This window comes from Erpetoichthys calabaricus, chromosome 2, assembly GCF_900747795.2.
Source record: "Erpetoichthys calabaricus chromosome 2, fErpCal1.3, whole genome shotgun sequence".
NCBI lineage: Eukaryota > Metazoa > Chordata > Cladistia > Polypteriformes > Polypteridae > Erpetoichthys > Erpetoichthys calabaricus.
In genome coordinates, this window is record NC_041395.2 from 276580022 (window position 1) to 276605390 (window position 25369).

The 25369-nt window shown below is 37.5% G+C and overlaps 1 protein-coding gene across 4 annotated transcripts in view; it reads right to left on the bottom strand.

Annotated features, from left to right (window-relative positions):
• LOC114647068 (adenosine kinase-like) overlaps nucleotides 1-25369 on the bottom strand; it is a 594211-nt gene that overhangs the window by 29163 nt on the left and 539679 nt on the right. For all 4 annotated transcript variants that reach the window (XM_028795583.2, XM_028795585.2, XM_028795582.2 and 1 more), the window contains one exon: nucleotides 14020-14134. In XM_028795583.2, the coding sequence (XP_028651416.1) occupies nucleotides 14020-14134 (115 nt within the window). The remainder of the gene's footprint in view (nucleotides 1-14019; nucleotides 14135-25369) is intronic.

Here is a 25369-nt window from a genome sequence, read left to right on the forward strand (position 1 = left end):
ATGAGTCAAAAGTTGAACTTTTTGGAAGGCAAATGTCCCGTTACATCTGGCGTAAAAGGAACACAGCATTTCAGAAAAAGAACATCATACCAACAGTAAAATATGGTGGTGGTAGTGTGATGGTCTGGGGTTGTTTTGCTGCTTCAGGACCTGGAAGGCTTGCTGTGATAGATGGAACCATGAATTCTACTGTCTACCAAAAAATCCTGAAGGAGAATGTCCGGCCATCTGTTCGTCAACTCAAGCTGAAGCGATCTTGGGTGCTGCAACAGGACAATGACCCAAAACACACCAGCAAATCCACCTCTGAATGGCTGAAGAAAAACAAAATGAAGACTTTGGAGTGGCCTAGTCAAAGTCCTGACCTGAATCCAATTGAGATGCTATGGCATGACCTTAAAAAGGCAGTTCATGCTAGAAAACCCTCAAATAAAGCTGAATTACAACAATTTTGCAAAGATGAGTGGGCCAAAATTCCTCCAGAGCGCTGTAAAAGACTCATTGCAAGTTATCGCAAACGCTTGATTGCAGTTATTGCTGCTAAGGGTGGCCCAACCAGTTATTAGGTTCAGGGGGCAATTACTTTTTCACACAGGGCCATGTAGGTTTGGATTTTTTTTTCTCCCTAAATAATAAAAACCACCATTTACAAACTGCATTTTGTGTTTACTTGTGTTATATTTGACTAATGGTTAAATGTGTTTGATGATCAGAAACATTTTGTGTGACAAACATGCAAAAGAATAAGAAATCAGGAAGGGGGCAAATAGTTTTTCACACTGTATATATTATTCTATATATATATATATATATATATATATACACACATATCAACATATATATATACACATACATATACACACATACATACACACACACATATACATATATACATATACACATACATACATAGTGCGTTGTAACACGGGCTGTGATTGTTACATGGGAGGGAGACAACAAATCACAGCTTCCTGCTTTCTAATCGGGCCTGTGATTGGTGCTTTGACGGATGCCCAGATCCCACAGTATCTCCCCTTAGGAGAGGCGTTAGGCAAGTGTAATTGAATAGCGGTGCTGCAAGTTTAGCTTTACACCTGTTTTTAAGGCTTATTGACTGAAAGGGGCTTTCACAAAAAAAATTAGGGCTTTGCTCCATAACCTTAATTTAACCTTACAGTTTACACCGTGCTTTGTTTCCGCAGTAGCGAAGTGATCACTCCTGCTGCGTTCAGTCAGTTCACGTGAGCCGCTCTCTTGTGTGATTTTGCGATGTCCACGGCTTTATTTAATGTTAGCTAAGACACGGCACTTCAAAGTTTCTCGCTACAGCAATTTTAACTCTGTTACAAAGTGATCCAAATCTCGTTTATACCTCGTGTGTTCTCATTAAACTTGTATCTCGCGAATATGGTATTGCAAACGGCAGCGGGAGCGTTTCTATAAACTTAATTTAAACTTACGGTTTACACCGTGCTTCGCTTCTTATTGTTTCGCTGCCTTCTCAATTGTGTACGTACTGCGTTCACAGTCACACAGTAATATATATATACAGTGATCCCCCACTATATCACGGTTCAGCTATCATGCCCCCACTATATCGCAGATTTTTTCGGTGGAACATATCTAATGTTCTATTGCGGAAATTCTGCTATATCGCGGAAATCTGTGGTTTTATAGTGATCATTTTTTATGGGTCCAGGGAAGGAAGAAGATGAAGGCCTATCACTTGAACGGCTGGCAGTAGTTGTGAGAAAGGCCAAACAACTGCAGGCAATGATAGATGACTGGGATCCCGAAATGCTTCAGGCGTTGCAGTTTCGCAATGCCGTTGATGCAGCCAATGAAGTCTATAAAAACCTCCTTGCCCAAAAGAAGAAGCAATGCCAGCAACAGCCTATAATAATGTTCCTTACCCCAACAAACAAAGAAAACACGCCTACACCTTCAGTGGAAGCTGCCATCCAGCAGCAGGAAGAAACCCCTCCTAAACCACCTGAAGGTGAGCCTTCAGAAGAGCTGTAAATGCTCTGCTTTGCTGTGCAGTATGTACTCTTCACCTTCATATGTATTTCATCGTGTACTGCCCAGCTAATTCATCATCATCATTCAAGTTATGGAGTGTATCTTCACTGATGAGCACCCATACTGAGCTTATAATGTTTTTATTTTTACATATTCCATTATGAGCGATACATATATATATATATATATATATACACACACACACAAACACAAAATACCCAATGATGTGTGAGAGCACTGTCCTTGTATGCAAAGACTTCATCCACATAGTCCAGTTTCCTTCCACATTCTAAATATGTCCATTTTACATTATTATACTGTTTCTGAACTGGCTGAAAATTCAACTTGATTGCTTCTGATACTGCCAGGATAGCCTCCTTCCCCTTGCATTTTGACATACAAAGATAACCTAATGCCCAATATGCACCAGCACATATCCTAATGATTAAATTAGGATTCTGCCTGCCAGGACCCACCTCTTCCTGCCAAAAACCTTTAGTCAGTGTGTCTTGGCGACTTGCATCATTACAACATTTTTCTTTTTCAACACGCTATACCTTGTGTCTTATTTGAATATATAGAGTTAGCCTTCATGGTGCCCCAAAGATCTATCATCTCCTTTTGTCTCTTTGTTACAATATATATATTTATATATTGTGTACTGTATATACAGTATATCACTACAAACTCAAACAAATTATTGCTGTTCTATTCCTGTGCTACCCTTTGTTGGACAATATAATGCACAGCAAATCGACCACACAAAAATGGCTAACTATGGAATTTTCTACCATAGCACCTCACATAACAATGTGCTGCTTGCTTCCTGAACAAGAGAGTATTAAAATGGCAACCCTACACATTCAATAAAGGTCAGCACAATACTAAAAGCATAAAGTGACATGACAGACCTGCAGTGCGGGTGCAATGTCGGTTGTCATTTAATACAACATTTCTTAAACTATTGCACATTTGAGATGGTTTATAATATGATTGTGCAGTACAATATTTCTGAAACTATGGCTTGGTTCACGGACATATTTGTGATTGGTAGTGGAGTCTGTCCATGTACGAGTTCTGCGGAGAATGATATAGGGACCCTCGATTTAGTGTTCTATTTATTGCAGTAGTATGCGATTTGAGATATAGCTTATAAACAATGCCAGCAATGCATCACAGGGAACTTTTGTTTTCATGATACAAAAACCATACCTCTCACACCCTGAGAAATAACTTGTGTTAACAAAACCTCAATATAAAATAATACAAAAACAGCCCAGAGAAATATCTTTGTAACATTTGCTAGCAAAAGAAGGAACTAAGAATAAAGAATTAATTGAGCAGGTTTAAACAAAAGACCAGAATATGGGTGTACTGCTTAGCATGATTCTGCATTCACACAGTAACATCAAGAATCCCAAAGTATTCAAGGTTGGACCTTACAAAAGCACACGGCTTACAACATAAATACCATCAACTACAAAAGCACAAATTAGGCAGAGTGGCCTTGGATGAAAATGGATGTGTGGCTATGATATTCCACCTCAAATGGACACATTCTCTTGTGTTGAGACAGTTGAAAAGCTAGCTAGCTAAGCGCTAGCCTTTTCATGGGAATTGTTACATACAGTATGCATAATAGACCTAACTATTTTACATTACAGCAAGTAAATTTGAAATTAACACACAAATAATTTTTAAACTTACACTTTTACTGTAAAACTTCAGTAAAAACAATATTTGGAATTAACTTTCCGTCAATATCGCTTTGTATTTTGATTCCATCTTTGGAGTTACAGCGTGTAAACGCAACGTATAACTGCCCGTGAGTGAATATCGTTTCTTTCTCTCTAATAAATAAACCGACTTTTTCAAATGTTTGTCCCTGTGATTTGTTAATTGTCATAGCAAAAGCTATTCTAACGGGAAACTGTAAACATTTTAATACGAATGGCATATCAAGATCTCCTTTGGTGTTTAATGTTATCCACGGAAGATGTACTACATTACCTTTCTTGTCGCCTGTTAAAATTTTAAATGTCAGAATTGTTCGACCAATTTTGAATACAACTAATCTTGTCCTATTACATAGCTCATCACTCATACATAAATTACGCAATAACATTACGATACATCCTTCTTTCAACAGTAATTTGGCCGGTGGAAGACCGGATGGTGTTAATGGTTGTAGATATCCTACAGGATACTGTAGGTTGATGTTTTCACCTTCCACACCATCACCACCAACTATTTCAGCATAGTCTATTGATACGCATTTAACCAATTTGCTGTGTAACCGATCAACAATTTTCATGTTAAGTCGTTTGACTTCATCGTTTCTCTGTGCTAGGATTGCCCGTGTACTCATTTCTTCTGTTGATAACCCTTCAGGATGAAATTCTTCAATAAGATTTGGACATAATAAGTCTTATTTTATTGTGAACTTAAAATGAGGAAAACATAAAAATTCATAAGAGCTGGGAATGTAGGAACTGTGTCTGACAAAAGCATTCACACGAATGAGAGGTGAGAAGACCGTAGGCCGTTAACCGTAAACGGCTGAGAGGAGGGCCGGACTTGAAAAAAATCTCTTGGCAATAGTCTCATCTTGTCTCAGCTCAAGATTTTCTTTTATATTAGAGAGATATAAAATGCACCACATATGTTTAAAGTAATCTTACCCCCAAATTCAAGTTATATTTTATAGTGTAAGGTTCTCAAAAAAAAAAAAACAAAGGCTTTAGCCTGTCAGGATGTACTGGGTTATCTTGATTGAAGATAAGCTTCAATGTGGACTGGATATATCTTTAAAGTATATGAAGGAACTCTGCAAACACTGAAGTTTTCATTTTCGAATCCCTCACTTGGTATTTTTTGTTTCAAAAATAACTCAAAGCCCGTATTAGAAAGGTGATTTTCTAATCCAGGGTGTTCACATCACAAAAAGTAATTCTTTATTAGGAGACCACAAATTATGGCACAATGTTTAATAATGTAACATGTTAGAAAGGTCAACAGGACTAAATTCATGCATATACTGTATACATAATGTATAATGTCCTTGAAACTGAAAAAAAGCTACGACATGGCTGACAAAGATAAAAACAAAATTACTTCTACTTTATTTGAGGGTATTACTACAGTTAGCAGAAGACTTCAGTAGAAAGTCTCAAACATGTAATAAAAATTAAAACTATTGACTCTCAGATCTATCATGCCATTACTAATCAAAGCTGCAAAGATGATCTATTTATTGGTTTAAGGAAACTGGACTTTGGACTGAATCGCTTGCTTTAATCGGTAATCAGACAATTGTATATCCCTTTAGGGATGTGGGATGAAAATTTGAGTATCAAAATAAACTGGAAAAAAAATACACAGGAGCCAGGTGTGAGCTTTGAACCCAAGACACTAAAATCTTACAGCTACAGAACTAACCACAATGTCACCTTTTTTACAACACACTATTATATGTGGATTATCCATCCATCCATTATCCAGCCCGCTATATCCTAACTACAGGGTCATGGGGGTCTGCTGGAGCCAATCCCAGCCAACACAGGGTGCAAGGCAGGAAACAAACCCCGGGCAGGGTGCCAGCCCACCGTAGGGCGCACACACACACCAAGCACACACTACGGACAATTTAGAATCACCAATGCACCTAACCTGCATGTCTTTGGACTGTGGGAGGAAACCGGAGCACCCGGAGGAAACCCACGCAGACACGGGGAGTATGTGGATTATTCACATCTATAATGTATTACTACGTATCTGTGTTTTAGTAGCCAATGCATCTGAGTTAAACATTTGCTCTTTGTAAGAGATTGATAAAAAACATTTGAAATGCATACACATATAGATCAAATATTGAAATATTCATCATGCAAAACAAGTATGAGGTATTGACTGATTATTTTGTTTATGAGTATAAAATAATATGCGTCATAGGGCTGACTAGTTCTAAATGATGTAAAAATTACCCATCATAAAATTTAATTTCAGCTTATGGTTTAGTGTGCATACATCCATGTACACTGCATTGATGTTTAATGGTGCATGACACTCTAGGAGGCTCCCATTGCCTTACTTTGACTCTTACAAGCTGCTTCAGCTGATATCACAATAAAGCAAGGATGTTAAAAAAATAAAAGCAATGAGTGCAGCTATCACTGGACAAACTGTACACTCATTGTGTTTGTTGTCCCTTTTCAGTGAATCGAATCTCCAATTAAACCACAGAATAGGAGGAATTTCCCTTCTTGCTATGGAAGCAAGATGTCACCGACGGCAAGTAATAGCTATAAACAACTTAAAAAAGGTGTTTTTTATTTATTTCAGGCAGGAAGAACAAAGTTAGAGTAAAAAAAAAATGAACTGAAAAAATGTATGCACTTTGAAAACAGCATTGAGTTTTTACTTACTGCAGACGAGAACATATAAACAAGGACAGACTTTAATAGATTATAATTTAAATTCAGAGAATGTAAATTAACACATTGCTATATTACCTTTGTGAATATGAATAAGCACTCTTGAAAATCTCTGTTAAAGAATAAATAGATGTGATGGACCTTGTGATGGACCAGTATCCTGTCTGTGGTTAATTCCCACTGAATACTTTTCACATTGGATCCTCATCAAGTGTGTACTGCATTAAGCATGTTAGGAAAAAAAATAATGTATTCTTTTCTATTTTTCATGCAACTTTCTTGAATTATCAAACAGAAAGATGTACATATAAAAACGTAATTTTACTAACTACTGTAATTGGGAATGCAGTGGATTTAGAAAGTATCCAGGCCCTTTCACATTCTGCACACTTTATATTTTGCTGTAGATTTAATTTTAAATATATAAATGTATATATTGCCCTTGTTGCCCATCTATAACAAAATTAACATATTTTCAGAAATGTTTGCAAATTTATTAAAAATCAAAAACTGAAATCTCTCATTCATAGTAGTATTTAGATTCTTAATTGAATACTTTGAAGAAGCCCCTCTGGCAGCAATTACAGCTTTGAGTCTTCTTGGGCACGTCTCTTTACTCTCTCTTTACACTCTTGGATTTGAGCATCTTCAGGTCTCACTGCAGATATTCTATGGGGTTTAAGTGTGGACTTTGCCTGGGTCACTCAAGGACAATCAGAGACTTGTCCCAAAGCCACTCCACCATTGTCTTGGCAGTGTACTTTGGGTCATTGTCGTGCTAAAAGGTGGGCCGTCATCCCAGTCTGAGGCTGCATGCACTATGGAGTAGAATTTCTTAGTTGACCTTTCTGTATTTGAATGTATTCATCCTTCCCTCAATTCTGACCGGTATACCTGTTTCTGTTGCTGAGAAACACCCCGATACCATGATGCTGCAAACACCCTGCTTTAACCGTAGGTAGGGTATTAGGCAGGTGACGAGCAGTGTCTGGCTTTCATCAGACATACTGCTTGGATTTCAGCCCAAAGAGTTTGCTTTTTGTTCAGTCAGACCTGACATGCAGTGTGAATTGTGGTATTGGTGGCTCTGAGGCTTAGGATCTGCGCTGGTATCCAGAAAGTTGCCGGTTCAAATCCCCGTCACTGCCAAAAGAGATCCTACTCTGCTGGGCCCTTGAACAAGACCCTTAACCTGTAATTGCTCCAGGGGCACTGTACAATGGCTGACCCTGCGCTCTGACCCCAAGGGGTATGCGAAAACTAACAAATTTCTAATACGAGAAATCGTTTAAGACGAAATAAAGAACAAAAAAAAAAAAAAAAATTTTTTATATACACCGTTGTGTATCTGTCTAAATGATGATCAATCAATTCGGTTTACTACGGGTGGACTCCAATCAAATTCAAGACACATCTTAAAGATAATTAAAGCAAATAGGATGCACAAGATTGCAATATGGAGTGCCACTGCAAAGGTGAATACTTACATGAATTATTTCTTAATAAATTTGCCAACCTTTTACTTTGTCATAATTATTATCTTTATTGAGTGTATATTGATGGGCAAAATGGTAAACTTACCCATTTGATATAAAATCTACAAAATTTGCAGAAATTAAAAGGGTCTAGATACTTTCTGAATTTACTGTGTATTAACGAAACAGTTTGATGGTAATTAAGGTTTATTTAAATGTTTCATCATTTGCCAAGTTAATAAAGATCAACTGCACTCATCTAATCTCAAAGACCATTACCAAGCAGTATTGATTCATGTAAATCTTCCAGCCATTGCTCTTCTGGATGTAGTAATTACCGTATATTTTACTTCAATATGCTGCACTGTATCAAGCAGGTAGGAATGACACAAACATACACAAGGAACACTGAGTTTCACAGCCAGAAATTTATGCAAACAGCACCTCTCAGTTTTTATGTTCTTCTATTTGAGGCATCATAACATCACAACAAAACAAATGTCCCTCCATGCATTTTAAAGCCAATTATCAGAATCATGGGAAGCCAGCACTTCCCTGGAGAAGAAGAGGAGAAGAAGGTGCAAACTCCACAAAAGCAGTGCCTGGGCCAAGACAAGAGACTGGATTCATGAGGTAGTATCATTAACCACCTCCCTCCCAGATTTGAGAATGTCACATTTAGCTGGGCTCTCTTTATCTATTAATATCCATCCATCCATTTTCCAACCCGCTGAATCCGAACACAGGGTCACGGGGGTCTGCTGGAGCCAATCCCAGCCAACACAGGGCACAAGGCAGGAACCAATCCTGGGCAGGGTGCCAACCCACCACAGGACACACACAAACACACCCACACACCAAGCACACACTAGGGACAATTTAGAATCGCCAATCCACCTAACCTGCATGTCTTTGGACTGTGGGAGGAAACCGGAGCGCCCGGAGGAAACCCACGCAGACACGGGGAGAACATGCAAACTCCACGCAGGGAGGACCCGGGAAGCGAATCCAGGTCTCCTAACTGCGAGGCAGCAGCGCTACCACTGCGCCACCGTGCCGCCCCTTTATCTATTAATAGGACATGACAAAAATAATTACATTATTGCATGAACACGTCATTCTTAATGGTGCACAAATCTTTGTCCATCACTGTATTATGATAATGCATATGCTGACAAATTCTAACAGACCTTCCATCAGCTATCATCAAACCAGCTTAAGTGTCACAAGTGTTAGAGCCTATCCTACCAGCTTTAGGAAACAAACCAGAAGCATCATAGGACACACTCACATTCATAAGGGGCCAAATAAGAACTGGCAATAAATCAAACAAACATGTTTTTAGTTAGGTCAGGAAATCTAGAACACCCCCCAGACAAAAACCCATGAAGACGTGACCAGAACATGCAAACTGTTCACAGACAGTGACAAGGCTAAGACTTGAACCTATGACAAGATGAAGAATTTTGTTATTCCAGACAGTTGGAAATTAATAATCAGACTGATTAATTAAGTGAAATAAGTAGTATTGTGCATGTTACAAATAGAATAGTCCCTGAAAGAGAAGCCAAAAACAAAGATTTTGCACATTTATTCAGGAATCCATTACCATGAGTTGAAATTCAGGGAACAAACAATCCAATATGAAGCTCCTCAGGGAGTGGGCCAATCACAGAGTAGACTTATATAATTGCTTCTCATAAAAAAATGATTAAAATTAACAAGAGTATGTTTATAGGAGTCCTAACTTTATTGTAATGTTAATTGTTTCAATCTGTGAAAAGATGAGGTCATAATTAGAGATCGGGTGGTCCTGGCCCAGGGAACAATACACTAAGGCATGTCACAAACTGTGTGGAGCAGCTTTAATTAGTCCCAACTGTGTGGTGAGGACCACAGGAGGAGTCAGTGCTGCAAGTGAGAGGAGTACTACACTGTACTCAATTCTGCTGCAAGGGCTTTGTGCAGCAACAATATAATTTATTCAGAGGAGCAGGTGTCCATTTCTGTGTTCAAACACTCTTGACTATAGGAGACGCTGTAACACGCTGAATTTGTAGTACGGAGCATTTCAAAGAAACAAAGAAACAATTAGTTGAAAAAAATCAACAGGAGGGCAACAACGTTGTTACTTTCCAAGCTCTCAAACTACTGACTTGATCTATGCATGAGATGTGTTCCTACGTTTGTTTATTTGATTAAAGCCCTGTAAGAGACTTTGCCATCTGATTAGCAATGTCAGCCTGTTGTTGTCTGAATGTGAATGAAACTGATACAAGCAGATTTCAGCGACAAGGAACGCATGAGGCCATGGATTTAACAAAAAAAACACTCCATTCATAAAATTCATTAATGGTGAGCCTCACTGAAACAAGCTCTATTTCTGGCACTAGAAATTGTGAGGTTCATTTAAGGCAGTGAATCAGGCTGAATAACTTACACTGACAAAAAATTTCTTATTGATGCACTGGACACTTAAACGAATGAAATGGGCCTACATGGTCATTCTTTGACCAATTTTAATTTTGTAACTTTTTGTCTTATTTTGGCACCAAAGCCAATCACACCAGCAATGTCAAATCAAGTACTGTTTACCTGTACAGTGCTTTCCAGTTATAATTTTTCATGCACAGGTTCATGCACTCAACCTAGTCTCTCCTATTATAATGTAAAAACACACACTAATTCCTTTATTACCTATTAGCTGTATTATTACAATTTATTCTTAAGTAACCTGGCTAACTGTTTAATATATTACAAGTCCAAAATGACACTATCACATACAGACCAATAAACATAAAAAGCCCTTATCCAGCTCAAATATACTGGTTTTCTTTATGATATCCCTTCTTCAACACTCAATCACCAATCACAAAGTCCCAGGATATCTGTCATCACTGCATGTCTCCATACCAGATACTTGAGATTCCCTGATGCAGGGCTTGTTATAATTCCAAAGCTTCACTGTGCACCTCTGTACACACACTCATTTAGATTTATGGCTGTGACTCTCTGGAATACTCTTTCAGACTTATAATGAAGCTCTAAACATGTTACTGCTAAATGATACTTGGAAACACACATTTTGCTTCTTGTGTTTGTGTAGGTACAGTGATACAGAAGCTAGTGCTGCTGCCTCACAGCTCCAGGGTCCTGGGTTATCTGTGTGCTGTTTGCACATTCTTCACATGTCTGCATTGGCTTTAATTCCACATCGCAATGACATGTAGATTACATTAACTGGCTAATCTAAACTGGCCTGTCATGAGAGAATATGGGCATAAGCATGTGCATTAGGTTGGTTCCTGCCATGCACCTGATACTACAGGGACAGGCTAAGTTCCCCCAGTGCATGCAGTGGTTAGATGGATGATCTCAGTAGACTCTACTTGCAACCCTACTCTCTAATTGATTAATCTGTACTGTTCCCGATTCTGCTGAAAGGTCCATTCAGGTCCTTTCACATTATTTAATGTTTTGTAGGCTCTATAAAGTATCCATCATTGCATTCTGTCATATTTCATATTAATTTGCTACTTAGAATGGTACTTCTGTTTGGTTTGTGAAGCGCGTAGTGATACATGCTCCTTGAAGGGCACCATACAGAACAAGGACTCACTGAAAGATTGGAACATTGACAAAAAAAATCTGAATTTTCTCAGCAACCAATTGTTTTTGTTCAACTCCATGCCATGCATATTTAATATAACCGATACTTCCCTTAGAAGACAGGAAAGAGGTTACAGTTATTTAGGGACCAGTGAGTGTGGACACTACCATTTTACCTTTTCAACACCTGCCACCTAAAGGTTCTCTGCATAATGCACCATTCCACTGCTGGTTTGGTATTGATTTTCATGTAATGGTAATAGTCTCTTCAAAGGCATGTTAGTTTAATTTTAATTTAATATTTGCCTTACAAATGACTGGTACCCTCCCAAAAGCAAGCTGTTGCCAAATATCCAATGCTATTTAGATAGGCTCTGACCACTACAATTTGGCAATGAATAAATTAATCCTGATGGATTGCTGAACGGATATATAATTAATTGAACAGTAATGTGCCTTTTGTGGTGAACATCTCATGAAGTGCAACATATTCCTAGAACCTAGAACAATAATACAGGAATGGTAGATGATTTGCTTGAGGTCATGTGGTAAGAGAGTTGTAAATTTGAATCTATGCCCTTGTGGCATAATTTCCAGGTCCTCTGACATTAGGACCAATGTTCTTAACCTGCACAGTTCTTGCTAGAAGGAGAAAACAGTGGCTTCAATATTCTCAAAGTATTAATCCCTCAGGAAAACAATAGATGACGTACAGGACCAAGTAATGTTTAATAATCCTGCATTTGTTCCTGTTCTGAATGCAAAAACAGAAAGATCCGTTCAAAATCTTTTAGTATACTAAGTAAAACATGATAGCAATCACTGAACACAACAGCTCTCCTAATGTCAAATGCTCAATCACTTTCAGCTACATAAAATGTAAATTGATCATCTTTAAGGTTTTTCGATGTATTTCTGGTATTAAACTGTACTCTCACTATAATTTACAGATACGGCATCTTTATCCACCCTGACAAACACGTGCTGGCTGGTGGCCACAGACCAGAAAACAAATTAATATTCTAGATGTACTCTCACCAGTTTCCCACATGATCATTTATTAGTCCTTTTCACCGCAAAGGTTCAGGGCACAATAAGCCTAATTAGTATTTTAATAGATAACTCAGCTAGGCCTTGTGCATTTGCATGGACTTACTGAATGTTAAATTAAGGACAGAGATTTTCCTGACGCAGTCATTAAGTCATAAATTATTTAGAAAGAAAAAAGCAAAGTACCAACAAAAATACACTCTTTAAAAAAACAAAAACAGAGACTCTTTTGAGAATTGCCCCATAGGCCAAGATTTCTGTGTCCTTAATCATTATTAAATGACTTAACATGACATGCTGAGCTTGGCGAATGATTGCATCCCGACAAGAGAACAAATTACAAACGAAATGAAAGATCAAGCTGTATTAGAGGCCCGCCTCTGGGAAATGAAAATCTTTAATTCTCTTTTATATTGACATTTATTTGGCTGCCATGAATAACAACATAGCAATCAGATTTAGCTCTGCTTGCCACTGTATGGCTTATCCCAGAGCTCAGAAATTCCTTGACATTTATCATGTTTGCCTTTGTAGAAGACATCTCAACATACTCTCTCTTCCCACCTAACATTCATCATGAATTTTATATAAAGTTCACAGAGCCACAAAACTTTGTCTTCATAAAGAACAAATGAAAAAGGCTAGCAGGTATTATTCATCACTGTGAAGCACCTATAAGACGACAATAGATGTGTTCATTTTCTCTACAACCTCGGGGGCTTGGGTTTAACCTCAGCCCAGACATCAAATGAGTTTCTGAATCTGGGAACTTAGTCCGTGGCCAGAAAAAGAATGAGACCCTTGTAATATTCCTTTCCTGACGAGGTTTAGGGAAGTAGTGATTTCTTGGAACACCCTTATCGGTCTAGGGGGACTGATGCTGTTAACATTTGTATGATAAACCCAATGCAGTGAAAAATGACTTGTGTGTCTCAGTGTCTTAAAAACGTGATTCTGTGCTGTAAATGCATTCAAGAGTTGCCCTTTTTGCCTTGATGCTCTATTGCTAACCCCTCCTCTCTGTCTCTACTGGAGATTTATCATAGTCAACGGCTGAAAATATCTAAGGTTACCTGCTTCCCTTGTACTTGTCATTATTGTCTAGTCCTTATTTTCTCATCTGTAACCTGTAATCTGTTTTATGATTTCATAAAGTGTGAAGAGACATACCACAGCTCGGTGTTTTTCAAAGAGGCACACAAAGTCATGTCTTCCACAAAACATTTTCCCTACTGAAGACAGGCTTTTTACCAGATAACCAACACTGAACTAATTTTTTGAACTATCTAATAACCTATATTTACATTTTTCATGATGTGAAATAGACAAACTATAGATATACTTCACAACAAGCCATAAATTGAATTATGTTACTATCCAAACAAACAAACAAACAAACAAAGCGATAAACAATAAATAAGGAAATATACCACTGGTGACTACGGTGCCATCTTTCCCTTGGGTGAAGACTACAATTCGCTGTCTCTTCTTGTTTACCTTTGGCAACTTCTGTACCCGCCTTGCAATTTCTTCTATATCTTCTGTCTAATAAATTAACCACAAATAAAAAAGTCAAAATAAGCAAAAAAATAAAATAAAATAAAAAAATAAAGGTATAAAACAATGCATGCTGCAGCACAGTCTTTGTTGGAGGTTAAATCAGGGCAAAGAAACAAGGCAGGAAGGCAAAACATGAATAAAGTATAAAGGCACATTAAATAAAAACTATATATACTTCTGCTCAAACGTTTTAGAACACCTTGGTTTTTCCAGTTTTCCTCCACATTTAATCAGTTGAAATGCAATGAATGACCTAAAATGGTGAAAAGGTAAGAAGTAAACTGGCAGAGATTTAAATTTAAAGTTTAGGATAGCAAAAACTGAAAATGGGCCTTCTTTAGAGAAAGACCAAAAGGTTACAATCTACAGATGTTCTGCATTTAAAGTAAATTAAGCTTTGCAAGTTAAAACAAACAATTTGCACAGGTGTTCCATCTTCTGTTGATTACTTAAAAACCCCCTGTCTGTCTTAAAGCAGAGTTGGAAAAGACTGTAATACTACACCCTATGAAGTACTCCTTGGACAATATTATAATGGCCTAGAACAAATAAACATATAAACATAGCATATAAAACAATAAATGAAAGTACCATTAAGTGTACAAAATGTTATTCAAATTTTTAATTCATCAAAGTAGCCACCTTTTGCTGATATAACAGCCAAACTGTGGAAACCCTTTTGATTCACAATGCCAGTCACTCTGTGCAAGTCACCAACTCTGCCTCAGGAACAATCTCCTCAGTCTGTCAGTGGAGCAGGACAGTGACAGCAGTCTGTTGCTGAAGCTGCTCCTCTGTCTGGAGATGATACTGCTCAGTGGATGCAGTGGATTCTCCATGATTGACAGGAGCCTGCTCAGCGCCCGTCGCTCCACCACAGATGGCAAATTGTCCAGCTCTGTGCCTACAATAGGGTCTTCCTTCCTCACCAGTTTGTCCAGGTGTGAGGTGTCCCTCTTCTTTATGCTGCCTCCCCAGCACACCACCGCGTAGAAGAGGGCGCTCGCCACAACCGTCTGATAGAACATCTGCAGCATCTTATTGCAGATGTTGAAGGATGCCAGCTTTCTAAGGAAGTATAGTCGGCTCTGTCCTCTCTTGCACAGAGCATCAGTATTGGCAGTCCAGTCCAGTTTATCATCCAGCTGCACTCCCAGGTATTTATAGGTCTGCACACAGTCACCTCTGATGATCACGGGGTCCATGAGGGGCTTGGTCCTACTAAAATCCACCACCAGCTCCTTGGTTTTGCTGGTGTTCAGTTGTAGGTGGTTTGAGTTGCACCATTTAACAAAGTCCTTGATGAGGTTCCTATACTCCTCCTCCTGCCCACTCCTGATGCAGCCCACGATAGCAGTGATGCATTACACATTTAAGACAGACAGATAGTTTTTAAATAATCAACAGAGGCTGGGATACTTGCAATTTGCAAGGCTTAATTTACCTGAACTGCTGCAGAACATCTGTAGATTGTAACCTATTAGTTGTTCCATGAAAAAGAACCCATTTGTAACATACCCTTTTTTCAGTTTTTGCTAACCTAAACTTTAAATTAAAACCTCTGATAGTTTACTACTTACTTTTTCACCACTTTAGGTCATTTATTGTATTACAACTGAATAAATTTGAAGAAAAATTGGAAAAACTGAGGTGTTTTAAAACTTTTGAACAGTAGTGCATATATAAGAACACACACACACCCACACATATACACACTGTATTTCCATAACAGCCCTCACCTCACAAAATAGTGAAAATGAATCAATAAATGCATGCATGAGAAATGTATATATACTGCATAAATCAGATACTCTCAAAAACATATGAACAGGTATCATTTGGTCTGTTATGAATGAAGGTAGATGTGTATGAGGGGTGGGTTGCTGCTTTGTGCCAGATGATGTTGAATTAGGCCCCAGTGTGAAAAAAAAAAGCAGATGTACAAAATGGATTGATGGATGGTGGACATTTGTTGCAGTGATGCATTACACTGAAGCCAGAGGACAGTTATGCATTGCTTTCTATTGAACACTAATCCTGCTTAGTTAGGCTCCCACTCTGTACAACATTAAATGATATGTTGTTTCAGAATATTGATGGATACGTATCTATCGATCTACGTGTCTACCTACGTCATGAACTAGGGGTTCCTAAACACAATTAGCCCCAAAAAATGACTTTAGATCCCCACTTATTGGGGTTTCTGTCAAAACTCCAGTTAGTAATGAGAGGGCAAACATAGAATATTCATAATTAAAAAGACTTATTTTTCAGAATTGCTGTTAAATAAAAATAAGCTCAGAGGAGCAAAAAAGGCAAAAGGAACTGAGGGTAGTCCCTTGAGATGAACAAATAGTTTATCCCACCTCTTGGGGAACCACCCACAAAATAGAGACATTTGATCCCCAGCTGGGGGTGAGGGTGGGAACCCTGGCTGAAACATAACACATACCTGTGTATATAAATTAAATGAAGTAAAATAAACACATGAAGAAATAATGTTGAGAGTGATAACCCCATCAAAACACGGAATAATATGTAATTTCAGAATACTGATGGTTATCTATCCATCTGTGTACAGTATATAAATTATGCAAAATAAAGAAATGACACTGAGAGTGACAAGCTTCAATATTACACAATATGCACTTTTTTTTTAGTAAACTAGAATTTACCATTAATATTAAATAAAACAATAGTTATATTCTGTTACACACATGGACAGTGAGCCGTTAAGATCTATCTTTCATCATATGTTTGCAGCAAATCATTGAAAGAGATAAGCTAATATGGTCAAGACCCTTAAACATCTCTGAGTAAAGACTTCACTTAAAACTGAATCAAGGTATTACACATTATCAGTAAATCTGCAAACAGAAGGGGAGCCGACTTCAAAAAGTCACAAATCCGCACTCCTGACACTCTGCTTGCCTTTATGTACTAAGCACTTATCTAAACACTGTGCAGGATTTAAAACACTTAAACTCAACATTTGGCCTACAGAAACAAGTCCACCAGTGATTGTAATGCAAGCATGTCACCAGCAAAACAGGACTAGACAGGGAGCTACAATCTGTGGGAAATATTGCACACATAAAGGACTAGACAATACATGTAATAAAATTTTTAAACCTGTTTAATCCAGTTCAGAATTACAGGGAATGTTATCATGCAGTTAAAACGAAAATACGAAGTACTTGTTAAAGCTTATTACTGGGAACTGCATTTTACAAAAATCAACAGAATTACAGTGAATTCACGATTAATGCAGGATGTGAATGTAATGATACCACCTTGCTTCCTAAAAAGTGGAAGTTTTTTTCAGACTTTTCAAAACTGGACATAGACTAAATAGAAACATAATATCTTAAAACTAGACATTATCAATTCATTTATTTAGTAACATTGCTTTGACCAGTTTTAGGTTTCACTGGAAAACTGGGTACAAGGCTGACAAAAACTAGGGTGCCAATCCACTGCTGGGTACATTTGCACACTCACATTCGGTCACCAATCAATCTATTTTAGGTATAGGTAGACAGCTGAAGCACTCAGGCAGGCAAAGAGAGAACATACAACTTCACACAGACAAGCGACAGGACTGGGACCAAATCAAGTATTCTGTGACAACAGTGACTTTCATAATTACCTGAAAAAAAAAGATGCAGTTTGCTATTTATTTAACAGAATAAGGGTAACTATAACGCAGAGTGTGACTTAAAAAGATTGATAAATGCAAATTATATATAAATTTGCTTCTTATAATTAACCTTATCCCTGTCAAATGGTGGTCAGACAATAGGGGATATCATTCTAACACACTCTGAAGGCACAGTGAGCAGGCTTTGTGGCTCCAAATGAAAAGAAAAAAAATCTAAATAGTTGAATGTTGTGCCTTGAGATGGTGACTACAATTGAAACGTCCCATATAAAACAAAGTTTTTGTTCTGTTTGTTAGTTTAAATTCAGGAAATGATATTACAACCTGCTATTATATTGATTGAAACCTAAAATACTTAGATATATTACAAAACACAGAAAAACAGCTCAATGCCTTTCTTTAGCAGATGTGTAACTAGTTAAATAAACAAAGTTGGTAGGGAAAAAGTACACGTTCCCTTGATTTTATAAGGCATGGGAATTACTAAGATTCCAAAGCATCTCATTTGAAAAAGGCAAAGCCACATGTATGTCTAACATTACCTCACACATCATAAACTTTCATACAAATGTGATTTATTGCCAATTCATTTGACCTTTAGCAAATCTGTCGCTTTTATTCCCTAGCTGATGGCCAGCAGTGGCAATGGCCTTCATCTGCTTGAAAGTCTGCTGGCACAAATGACTTAGAACCAGAGCTGTTTTTCTTTCTTTAACTACCTTTTATTTCATTTTTAAGTATGCTACAGGAGATTACATGTAGGAAAAGTCTCAACTTCCCTGCTTGAGGAAACTACTGTACTCACTATAAGTGGACTACTTTAAACCACAATTACTTTGCAGTTAAAGGAAATAAAGGTAAGTAAATTGGCATAAAAAATTTTCCATTTACATGACGTTCTATTTAAAAAGCAGACTATGATAGGCAGACCTATCCAAAAGCCCTGATTACCATCTTAATAAAAAATAAAATACAGCTACCTTTCTGGCAAACTCGCATTTCCTTCTGTAAAATTTTATCTACACTGCTGCTCTACAACTTGAACATTATAACACCTCATATAAAATACATTCAAGCTCAAATAAAACAAAGCATTTCTAGCAGCCCAAAAGCAAATACTCTTAGTTTCTCCCAGGGCTTGAGCTCCAGATATTTTCCAGGCTGGCCCAGCAATCAACTCTAAAAGGCTTAAGATTCTTGAGAGAAGGCAGGGTAAAAGAGTCTAAGTAAGTGCTAATGGAAAGGTTAATACTGTGGTGGTTAGCAGGCTACAGCAAAAGCAATTTGTCACTGTGACTGAATTTAAACCAAGCAGAGTCACGTCTGCAGCCCAGGGGTGCAATAAAAACACAGAATGGGTTGGCTTAATCCACAACTTCCGTCTTTTTATTGTTCTGCTAGAGCAAGATCAGAAGAATGGCTTCAATTGTTTATAACTCACAGCAAGTGTACTTAACGGGTTTGTCTAACTTCAGCACTATGAGATTCATGTGTAATTAAAAAAACACAGCAGAAAGAAAATGTAGAAAAGGGTTATTAAAATATTTTTTTCATATTAAAACATTAGAAGTAACTGCAGCTTCTTTCATATTGGCCTTTACATTGTGATACACTATTTGTTTTGCTTTCTCCTATTACTTATTTAAGTTACCAACTACCAGTATCTAAATGAGTTGTTCCAGTTCATTTATGTGGAGTTCTACAAGCCAAACAGAGAAAAATATACAGCCCCGGCACAGTACGTTAATGTCCATAAGCAATATTGAGGAGAACAGTCTATCTGGCTTTTATTTTATTTGGGGGTTATTATTGACTCTGACCTGAATTTTAAATCACATATTAATCAGATTAATAGGGATGCATTTTTTCACTTAAGAAACATAGCAAAAGTTAGACCTCTTGTATCATTAAAAGAAGCAGAGAAAAAGTTCATGCTTTTGTCTTCAGTCGACTAGATTACTGTAACGCACTCCTCTCAGGACTACCCAAAAAAGACATCAATCGATTGCAACGAGTGCAGAATGCAGTTGCTAGAATCCTAACTAGGAAAAGAAAATCTAAGTACATCTCTCCAGTTCTGATGTCACTACATTGGTTACCTGTGTCATTCAGAATTGACTTTAAAATACTGTTTATGGTTTACTAAGCCTTAAATAATCTCGCTCTATCTTATATATTGGAATGTCTGACACCTTATATGCCAAATCGTAACCTTAGATCCTCAAATGAGTGTCTGCTTAGAATTCCAAGAGCTAAACTTAAAAGAAGTGGTGAGGCGGCCTTCTGCTGTTATGCACCTAAAATCTGGAATAGCCTGCCAATAGAAATTAGCCAGGCTAATACAGTGGAGCAGTTTAAAACACTGTTAAAAACACATTACTTTAACTTGGCTTTCTCATAATTTCAATTTAGTTTACCCCTGATGTTCTGTATATTCAATTAATTATCATAACTATTCATGGTGGCTCTAAAATCCGTACTAACCCCTACTCTCTCTTCTGTTTCTATTCCTGGTTTTCTGTGGTGGTGACCTGCGCCACCACCACCTAATCAAAGCACCATGATGTCCCTCCATTGATGGATTAAAAGCCAGAAGTCTACATGACCATCATCATCAAGTCCTTCCATGAGAACCCTAAATACAAAGAGGACTGTTCTTTTATGTTAGGTAGAATGCCTAGAGGGGGCTGGGTGGTCTCATGGTCTGGAACCCCTGCAGATTTCATTTTTTTTTTCTCCAACCATCTGGAGTTGTTTTTTTTTTTTCCGTCCTCCCTGGCCATCAGACCTTATTCTTATTCTATGTTAATTAGTGTTGTCTTATTTTCATTCTACTTTGTCTTTTTTTCTCTTTTCTTCATCATGTAAAGCACTTTGAGCTACATTATTTGTATGAAAATGTGCTATATAAATAAATGTTGTTGTTGTAATCCATACTAACCCCTACTTTCTCTTCTGTTCTTTTTCCGGTTTTCTGTGGTGGCGATCTGCGCTGCAACCACAACCCGATCAAAGCACCGTGATGTCCCTACATTGATGGATCGAAGGCCAGAGGTCCACATGACTGTCATCATCATGTTCTTCCATGTGAACCCTGAATACAATGAGGCCTGATTGTGAGATCACTTATGTTAGGTAGAATGCCCAGAGGGGGCTAGGTGGTCTCGTGGCCTTGGAACCCCTGCAGATTTTTTTTTTTTTTCCAGCCGTCTGGAGATTTTTTTAGTTTTTTCTGTCCTCCCTGGCCATCAGACCTTACTTTTATTCTATGTTAATTAGTGTTCCCTAATTCTATTTTCTTATTTATTTTGTCTTTATTCTCTTTCTTCATCACGTAAAGCACTTTGGGCTACATCATTTGTATAAAAATGTGCTTTATAAATAAATGTTGTTGTTTATGGGGTTGAAGAATACAGGAGCACCTGGAGATGCTAGGTCACCCTCTGGGCTGTACAGCCATTGGGCTTCAATGTGTCATCCAGGACTCCAAAAGTAGTTTACCGTGTGGTTGCTGACCTTTGGAGAAAAATCTCTACCAGTCAACATTACAGAGAGCTTGGAGTTGGGAGGTAGAATGGATAACGTCTGTACTGCAGAGAGGAAGAATGTCCAGACCAAAGAAAGTCGGTCAAAGAGGAGGCTGTGATGCCCCTGAAAAGCACTTGGCTGAGTTAAATGGTCACTCACCCCAGCAGTTACAGGTGAATGACCTTGGTAAGGCATCAGTGTTATTATTGTTATTTCTGTGTTTAGACAACTCTCTTTTAGATTAATTGCTTCTTTTTGAGCTCGTAAGTGCCCCCTACCTCCAATAACTGCCACCATCAGCATGCACCACTGCTAATATGTAAAAATACAGCAATGCATTTAACAATTTAATATAAGAGAAAATATTAAAAAGCACTCATGTATGTAGCAGAAGAAATGCACCACTGATGAACATCAGCACTATTATGCCCCGAGTATCATTATATTTAAAAAAAGATGATAGTGTTACAGTATTTACATTTAATAACACTGCCGACACGGTGGATACAAGGATGTCTGACATTGCTGTATCATTCACAGAAAAGAATACTAACATAATTCACAGACAACTAAAATAAAGCAGCCCAACAGAACAAAATCCAATTCAAACACACAGCCTTTCAAGAAAAAACTTTTCATAAAATATGTTATCAGGATGATCTTTGAAGTACCTGTAACAGATATCACACAGAAAGTTTGTAACTCTGCAGCATAAATATAATATCTTTTTTATTCATTCTTTTTCTGTAAATGGTATTATGGTAATAGTATGTACTGTGTAGTTCAGAGAGGTGTGACGTCAAAAAAGGGGTTGCAAATCCATTAACATTTACAAAAATATGGTGAAACTATAATAACATTTCTATGAAATCCCTAGTAAATAGGACCTTCTCTGATCACACAGTGCATCAACAGTCAACCATAAGAACAGCTCAGACAAACCTCAACACAAGTACAGGTTCCTTTTAAGTTTACGTTTCTCAGATTCTCACTTCCCTTGTCTTTTCTGCTTCTGATTTATGGAAATCTCTTGCTTACTTCAATGATGTTAGAAACACTTAACTTTTCACCTCTCCAAAGTTAATTTAATTTGTTTCAATAGCCACAGGATGAACATCTTTATTAAACATTATTCATTTTTGTCCCACTTGATTCCGAGCTACATTTGCTTAACCTTTTCCCATCTGTAATTCTTCCAAGATTTTTTTTTATTAAAAAAACTAAAGCGAAGGTGAAAAAGCATGATAACTCAAGAGCCAAAAACAGAAATAAGATGGGGAAATACTTGAGAAGGCTGGAGATAAAAAAAAAAAGTGATTAAAAGATAATGGCAAATTAGCTTGCTGTGTGACAGTCTAATGAATAAATAGGTATAAGTCCGGACAGCTTCTACAACATACTGGGTAGAATGCAAAATAATATCTTACATAAACATTTTATATTAAAAATATAAATAACAAACAAACAACAAAGCACCTCTTGTAACAACACTACATAGATTAAAAAAGTACAAAACAAAATGTAATGTCCACTTTATAAAGTTACAGTTGACTTCATACAAATACTGTGACCAACAACTTTAATGAAGGAAACCATGACTCAAGCAATGAGAACAAACTTGTCATCCTTTGAAATGATCAGTACTCCTGCATTCGTGTGACTTAAAGGCTGCATTTAATGCTACTGATACATAAAAAGAAAAGTGTGCATAAATTGTACTTTTCGATTAAGAATTCAGCGCATTTTGAATAAGTGTGTAAACGTCTTAACAATCAGCTTAAAGTGATAACAGGTCATTTGCCACAGTGAAAGAGACATCCTTAGAGCTGAGCTCCAATGAGTATACCGTGAACCGACTTAAGAGCCCAGGCACTGCTTGGACAATGAGGTATGAATAAAGCAAACCCTTTGCCAAGATAAATACACATTTAACACACACACACACACACACACACATATTATACAAGTCATAATTTGCACATCCTGAAGAACTGAAATTTAAGGAAGTGGTTCAGGATACAATCAAAGAAGACATCTGAGCACGAGTCACAGATGCTTGACAGGCTGAAATAGGTTACAAACCCTTTATAAAGACTGTTTCCTTTCTGCCCACAGCACCAAGCTACTCTTTCAACAACTGGTCATCCAAACAATCCGAATCAAAAAACAATGCTTCAGATATTGTTGGAGGTCACAGAGAATTTCAGGGTAATTGCTGTAGATATTCTGACCTCTCTTGCACTGACCAATGGTGCTGTTCACAACTCCATAATAAGGATTGTGCTAAATTAGAGTGGCATGCAAGTGAAGATAATGAAAAGGAAACCAGTGGTCTACACAAGGACAACTCCTGCACTTCATAAACTTGATCTAAGGACCACCTGGATAATCCAAAAGGCTACCATAAGAATATTTTGTTCAGTGATGAAATGAAAGTTACACTGCTTAGGTAAAACATTTCACTTGTTTTGTTCAGGGACCGGTGATCTCTCTTTTTAGCCTACAGAACATGAGAAACTAGGTGGCAAAAACAAAAAACTGCAAGGCACGTCATTTCAACCATAAAGGATTATAGTGGGAGAATAATAGTGTGCATCTCAGCCATAATACCTAGATGGATGGCAGTCAGCAGGGGAACCTTAAATATATATCAATGCACTGGTGAACTGCAGCTTATAAGAATGTGGATCAAGTAATGTGACAATGGTGTGAAACACATTAGTACATTTACCACAGAACAGCTGAAGCTAAGTTTGAAAGTAAAACTCTATCCAGACTACAACCATCAGATAACGGTACAAACTTCTGTGCCACTTTGCAGCCCCAGTTCCATAAAAAAATATAAGCAAATTAAAAAAACGTGAATTAGTGTAAGCTGCCTTCATTCAGGGTGTTCATAAGAAGTGCAATGACTTACAAGAACAAGAATAGATTTACAAGAATAGTTGCAATAAATATTTGAAATATTAAAACATGTGCCTCGATTTAAATGTTTAACGTCTAAATATTCACAATTGTAACATAAATGTCTAGTTTTTTATCCTCTGACAGAGGTTGATAGAGGGCTAGATCTCTAGTAAAGGATCAAAAATGAAAAATAACACCCAATTGTATGGAATGTTATATATGTTTAATAAATGCAATTATAAGAAAAAGAAAAATAACATTGTATTTATAATCACTGACATTGAAATAGTCTAAAACAATACCTCACATGCTCATGTTTGAAATTTGGGAAGTGGCTCTTAAGAGTGCTACCAGTAGGACCAGTAAAGAATCAAATATCAAAAATATTACCGTATTGTCATGCATAATCTCAAAATAAAAACAACTCTCCACATGCCTACTTTGCTGATTCCCAGTTTTTCAAAGTTTTGTGAAAAGGAGGAACTTTGACCCCTTGTGTCCTATTACAGGGTGAACCCCTGGGGTCGGTTGATGTGGCATTCAGATGTTACATCCAGACTCCAATTCACATGCAGCACTGCAGGTGTCCAAACTGAGACCACTGGCAAGAAACACTGCCACCTATTGATTTGGGGGATGAACTGCTCCTGAATTCCAGCACTCAATCCATGAGTCTTTCCGGCATCCCAGCCAGGATGGGTATTACAGGGTGTCCAGGATTAATCAACAGCTAAATGAAGACTTTGAAATCACTGCCACTAAAAGAGGTGCCATGAATTACTAAATCCAAAAGTAAGTTGAAAAATGTATTCAATTAATACATTAAAATATAAGCATTTTGGTAATGTTTATTTAAATAAATTCTCTTTAGTAAGAAGGCAAAGCTAAAGGACATGCTTGGGAAGGAATACTGTTAATTCTGTAGGGTTCACAAACATAACCCCCCACCACTGACTGCACAATCACTTAGCTTTAAAGGTGTTAAAACTGGATTTGTAAAAGACGTATGCCATGTTGATAGTCTATCTTATCCAGTTGAAAGCTAGTTTCCCTTCATGACAGATAATTGCAGGATAGGTAAACTATTAGGGAATTTCAAAACTTGAGGAAACTATTCCTTTAAA